Genomic DNA, 6,535 nt, shown 5'->3' with positions numbered 1-6,535 from the left:
AAGAAGTAGTGCTGAAAGTTAGGCAGTTCTAGTCCTCCTTTATCCTTGGTCTTTTGTAGTGTTTTTAAGCTTATACGTGGGGGTTTATTTTTCCAAAGGAATTTGGACATACATGAATCTAGAGGAAATTGTTCTTGAAAGTACACTGTAGCTGTGTCCCAAAAACTAGGCTGCATCCTTCGGAGGACCCGGCCTTTGTGCTCTACACGGGCCGGGTCCTTCAAAGACTGAGAAGGCTGGAAGGGCGAGGATGTGAAATGGGATGGTCTAGCCTTCAGAATTGCATCACCAGCTGTCTCGGTGGAGTTTAATAAACTCAGCCATCTGCTCCTCGCTTGCTAATATATAACAGGACATTGGAGTAAATCCTCTACCATTTCACACTTCTAATTGATCAGTTTTCTGTTTCATGTTTACTCAGCTGTGTGAAAACTATGACTAAAACTATAATCTCAGCCAAAGCGATTTACTCACGAACTTGACTGCATGCTGAAGTGGAAACCCCTAACCCTACACAAGTAAATTTAAGTGTTTGGAAAAATTTCTTTCTAAAAGTACTTTTATTGCACCGTGTTCATTCACTCATGAGCTGCTGTAACATGAATCAAATGGCTGAATAGCAACCTCAGCATTCAGTCAAGTTCTATAGAGTCTTACTAATTGTATTCAGGTGTGTTGCAACAGGGACACATGAAAAAGTTTCAAGACAGTCAGAAAAGATGTAGAGGAAAAAAACAAGAATGACTTCCCCCTGTAAAAACATTCCAGCTTTGGAGGCAGTGCCGCTGTTTCCCCTCTAGTGCATCTATTGTTCATACAGCGCCAAATCACAACAACAGTCACCTTCAGGACACCGGCCCTCGAGGACTGGAGTTCGAGACCCCTGACTTAGGCAGTATCATCAGAAGGAATAGCACCCAAATTTATCTATTCATGAAGCCAGATAACATACAGCAATTAATTAAACTGCAGGAATGTCTTAAAGACATAAAGACCTGGATGGCCGCTAACTTTCTGCTTTTAAATTCAGATCAAACTGAGGTTATTGTACTCGGCCCTGAAAATCTTAGAAATATGGTATCTAACCAGATTCTTACTCTGGATGGCATTACCTTGGCCTCCAGTAACGCTGTGAGGAACCTTGGAGTCATTGTTCACCAGGACATGTCCTTCAATGCACATATTACAAAAATATGTAAGACTGCTTTGTTCAATTTGTGCAATATCTCTAAAATTAAAAATATCCTGTGTTTGAGTGATACTGAAAAACTAGTTCATGGATTTATTACTTCTAGGCTGGACTACTGTAAAATCATTATTATCAGGATGTCCTAAAAACTCCCTGAAAAGCCTTCAGTTAATCCAAAATGCTGCAGCAAGAGTCCTGACAGGGACTAGAAAGAGAGAGCAGATTTCTCCTGTATTGGCTTCCTGTTACATCCAGAATTCAAAATTCTGCTTCTCACATACAAGGTCTCAAATAATCAGGCCCCATCTCATTTTCTTATAGTACCATATCACCCTATTAGAGTACTTCACACTCACACCATTTAAAAGTATTTAAATGGTGTGAGTGTGATAAATATATGATAAAGCATATATTTAGGGCTGAATCATATGAACTGATGTAGATGCCTGTTGTCTGTTCTAAAACTATAGTCGCAAAAGCACAGACTGTTCAATAATCAGTGCTTTAACTTACATAAGCCCTGTCTTTTCACACAGGCTGACCTGTGGATACATCAGAGACTTTATTCACTGTAGTCTTTTTAATTTTACTTAGAAATGTAAAAATTATTTTTGTAGAGCAGCAGCTGAAATGTTATGAAGAGTACTACGGAGGCTCTATTCAAAATCTGTTAGCCTATTTGGCCACTCAAAACACATTTGAAAAAGAAAATGCCTTTTTAGAATTTCAGACACAAAAAAGCCCTAAAATTTATTTGAACCCAAATCATTATTTTTTTTCCTAAACCTAACTGATTCTGTAGCCAACAAACTTCCCCCTGTGGTTTAGGGTTAGGAACTTGAACCTAGAAAACTGAAAATATATGAATATAAATTCAACTGAATCTATAACATGTTAGCACTGAAGGAAGCTGCAGGAAAGGTTTCTGGCAAAAAGAACGTACCCTTCTAACGGCACCTTTACCTGGTTACTTTGTGTGATAAATCATAAAATTTTAATTGCTGAAAGCATTTCTGTCATGCAACAATGACGAAAAGGTCCCAGTCTTTCTTCCATTTCCTTTTTAACACTAAAATTAATTTGAAGTGCCATAATTCCAAGAACCTGCAAGCAGCACACATGAATCATTTTTTTGAAATGTAGAAACCACAAAAAAGGAAGCACTGTCAGACCAGTTCTCCCCCCAGTTTTATTGTTTAGTATTATATAATTTACAGATTTATAATAAATAACATAATTAGAAATACTGAAAAACCACCATTGCATTATATATGTTTTGTCAACATATATTAAAAAAATATTCATTTAATTACATTATGATTACTGTCATGTAAACTTTTCACCACAATCAAATGGTTCATTCCCTGGCGTCTCATGTGTCTCCTCAGACTTCCCTCTCGCGTGAATCTTTCTCCACAAATGCTACAGTGGAAAGGTTTTTCTCCAGAGTGGACTCTCATGTGTGTCTTCAGATTTGTGCTTTGGTTAAATTTTTGTCCACAAATATCACAACCAAAAGGTTTCTCCCCTGTGTGGACTCTTTTGTGGATTTTCAGATTTCCTTCTCTGTTAAATGTTTTGCCACACAAGTCACAACCAAATGGTCTTTCTCCTGTGTGAACGCTCATGTGACTTTTGTAATGAATCCTCTGCGTAAATCTTTTACTACAAATGCTACATTTGAATGGTTTCTCACCTGTGTGGACACTCATGTGTCTTTTCAGATCCCCAGGCTGTGAAAATCTTTTACTGCAAAGACCACAACCAAATGGTTTCTCCCCCGTGTGAATCCGCATATGCGTCTTGAGATTTGTGTTACGGTTAAATTTTTGTCCACAAACACCACAGCTAAATGGTTTATCTCCCGTGTGGACTCTCATGTGTCTGTTAAGGTTGTATTGATGTCTAAATATTTTTTCACAAATGTTACAGCGGAATGGTTTCTCTCCTGTGTGGATTCTCATGTGGGTCTTTAGATGTGCATTTTGATTAAATCTTTGTCCACAAGTATCACAGCCAAATGGTTTATCTTCTGTTTGGATTCCTTCTAAATCAGTTCGGTTCACTTTTAAGCATTTCTTATTAGCTAAACAGCATGAAGACCTTCTCCCTGAACTACTGATCACATGTTTCTGAAGAGACCGTTTACACTTTAAACCCGAATCAAGAGCCCTGCTGTCCTTCCCACCATTACTACTGACTTCAGTTTCTGGTCCAGAGTCTGTCAAAGGCTCCTGCCAATCATCATCATCATCAATACTGACTTCAGTTTCACAAGAGTCAGAAACTTTTCCATCAGTATTTTGTTTTAAATGACCAGACTGGTTTTTGTCAGGGTCTGGCTCTCCACAGTGCCCTCCATCAGTTTCTGACTTTATTTGTTTGTCTGAGCAGCTGCTTGGAGGCTCTGAATCATTGTTGTCTTGATTAAGTTGCGAGCAGTAAGGTTTCTCTTCATCATCTTCACTTTTCACTCGAATTGCAGTGACTGGAAACCTGGTAATATCAGTTTCCTGCAGCCCATTAAAGTGCTCTCCCTCACGACAGGTGAAGAGTTCCTTCTGTTCTGCCTTTATCTGGTAGAGGTCTGAGTCCTGCTGGTCCACAAAGGGGCTCAAGGGAAACTCCTCTTTAATCAGGAACGTCTGCTGACCATCTGCAGGGAACCCAGAAACACAAATGTCCATAGACTGGAGTATTTAGCATGTGTGGGTTCTTTTATTTTCAATATTTACTGCATTCTCCCTGTCACTCATCTGGCTATTTGCCTGTCCTCCCCAACTGATCTGTACAGCTTGACATGGCTTCAGTTAGAAAAAAAAAAAGAAGTCTATTTTAAGCAAATGGAACAGTGTGTCAGTTCTGGGATGTTTGTGAAACACATCTGTTGGAACGAGAAGCATCATCCTGGCCGTGTCAGAGCCAGAATGTCATGCAGCTGCAGACAGTGTATTTTTGGAGTAAATCCCCACTGTCAGAAAATCCCTAATGCTTTGGAAGAAAGCACAATTACCTGCTATACACTATTGTGAAAATAATGCGTTTTGATAGCCCATACGAGTTATATGTTAATACGCTACAACAAATGCAATTGAATGTGCTTCACTTACCTACTCTGTTCAAGACTTGTGTCTGCACCATTTCTGAAGCAGCTGATTGTGTCACGAGTGCCATCAAACCAAGACGTCTTGGTTCATCTGGTCGAAGGCTCTTAACTCCTGTGTGGATGCTCCTGTGTCTTTTCAAAATTCCTGGTTGTGAAAATCTTTTATTGCAAATATCACAGCTGTATGGTTTTGCTCCTGTGTGAACTTTCATGTGTGTCTTTAGGTTTTTCTTACAGTTAAATCTTTTACCACAGATATCACAACCAACCAGTCTCTCCCCAGTGTGGACCCTAATATGTCTCTTAAAATGATTCCTCTGTGTAAATTTTTTGCCACACATACTACAGTTAAAGGGTTTCTCTCCTGTGTGGACAATCTTGTGTCTTTTCAGGTCCCACCGTTGTGAAAATGTTTTATTACAAACAGCACAACTAAATGATTTCTTTCCAGTGTGGATTTTCAAATGTCTATAGAGATTATACTGATGTCTAAATTTTTTTCCACAAACGTTACAGCTAAATGGTTTCTCGCCTGTGTGAACTCTAATGTGTGTTGTAAGATTTGCTTCTCTCTTAAATTTATGTCCACAGACATCACAATCAAACAGTCTCTCTTCTTTGTGGCCCGCCATCTGTGAATGTGGATTTTGCTTCATTTTAAAACATTTTTTATTTGTCCTTTTTCCCAAATGACTTGTCACATGTCTCTGAAGAGTTTGCCTATAAAGGAAATGTTTACCACAGTCAGAGCAGTTGAAGGATGTGTTGGCACTGTTAAATTCCAGATCTTCATTTTTGCCTGACTCAAGTGTCCTGCTCTTCTTTCTACCATCATAACTGTCTTCAATTTCAGGTTTATGCAATTTATCACCAAAGCTGACTTCCATCTCAAGAGAATCAGGACTCTGTTGTGGGTTTGGGTCAGTGGCTGATCCTGGTCCTCCACAGTCCTCTCCATCAGTTTCTGCTTTTATTTGTTTATCTGAGCAGCTGGTCAGAGGCCTTTGATGAAGCTGCAAGGAGTCAGGTTTCTCATCATCATCTTCACTCTTCACAGGACTAATTGGAAACCTGGTGATATCAGCTTCAACCAGGCCATCAAACTGTTCTTCCTCACGTACCTCATTTTTGTGATGAAGGTCTGTGTCCTGCTGGTCCAGACTGGGACTCCAGCGAACCTCTTCTTTAACTGGCAACAGCTGCTGAAGATCTGAAAATTTTCCATTCATAGCAGACGATGGTGTGGCACTTCTCTCATAGCTGAATAAAGAAAAACAACAGGATATGTCTTAAAGTCACATACCATTTATTTAATTATGATTTATACTAAAAGGAACAATGGACTCATGTGTGCAAAAAACAGGAATAAATAACAATCACGGACAGATAAAAAGACACACACTGTGAATGTACAGCATCAGTTTTGTGTCTGATATGAAGGAAAGTCCACACATATAGAGATCTGTGCTTTGTCACTTCAGGACTGTGTCAGTAAAATACAACATGAAACATCTTTTGGGGAAATTGCTTTCTTTTTTTTGCATGACTCTGAATGTGTTTTTGGAAAAGCTTTTTTTTTTCTTAAAGGAGAAGAAAACAGAAAAAAAGTTATTAGTGCAGTGGTTCCCAAACTTTTTTTGCTAGGCCCCCCTTTGTTTTACAAGAAAAATGTTCGCCCCCCCCCCGCGCGCATGCACACGCACGCACTAACACATCCTCCAACCACACATATTTTGCTCCATTGCGGTTTATTTCACACCTCAAACATTTAGTAAACAATTAAGCAAATACAAGTAATGTGCAATAAACTACAGGTAGTAAGAAAATAAACTACTAACTCTTTTACGCTACGTCCACGCCTACACGGGTATTTTTGAAAACGCAGCTGTTTTGTCCACACGTAAACGGCGTGAATCACCGAAAACGGAGATTTTTTAAAACTCCTTTTTTGCGTTTACGTGTGGAGGAGGAATACAGAGTTTGTCACACAACATCAAAGGTATGTGCCTTTTTCACGTCACGCTGTGCGTCACGTTATTGTTTACATGAGTTGAATCGCAGAAAGGCAGATAGAGACAAAATACTGTTAATCTGACTATCTGCAGGTTTTACACGCTTACATACACACGCAGTTACTGTCCCTCCATTTACAAAGACAGAGGCATCACGGTGTGATTATTTTACTGTAGTTGTTTTTTTCCTGTGTAATAATATTCAACATTGCTATCAATACATTTTTT

General features: G+C 39.1%; 1 protein-coding gene across 3 annotated transcripts in view; it reads right to left on the bottom strand.

Moving 5' to 3' along the window:
* Positions 1-2,366: 2,366 nt before the first annotated feature.
* Positions 2,367-6,535, bottom strand: part of LOC102196321 (gastrula zinc finger protein XlCGF57.1-like) — a 5,500-nt gene continuing 1,331 nt past the window's right edge. Inside the window, exons 2-4 of one of the 3 annotated variants that reach the window (XM_013908957.1) lie at positions 5,417-5,555; positions 4,300-5,308; positions 2,367-3,845 (exon numbers count right to left, since the gene is read on the bottom strand). In XM_013908957.1, coding sequence (XP_013764411.1) covers positions 2,491-3,845; positions 4,300-5,308; positions 5,417-5,555 — 2,503 coding nt within the window. In that variant the 3' untranslated portion in view covers positions 2,367-2,490. Of the gene's footprint in view, positions 5,309-5,416; positions 5,556-6,535 lie in introns of all 3 variants that reach the window. The other 2 variants (XM_013908958.1, XM_005725666.2) reach the window with 2 other exon arrangements.

The sequence above is a fragment of the Pundamilia nyererei genome, unplaced genomic scaffold (assembly GCF_000239375.1).
Source record: "Pundamilia nyererei isolate P.nyererei 1_Seehausen unplaced genomic scaffold, PunNye1.0 scaffold00017, whole genome shotgun sequence".
NCBI lineage: Eukaryota > Metazoa > Chordata > Actinopteri > Cichliformes > Cichlidae > Pundamilia > Pundamilia nyererei.
The sequence above is the reverse complement of the archived record's forward strand: the minus strand, read 5'-3'. Positions and strand labels throughout refer to the sequence as shown.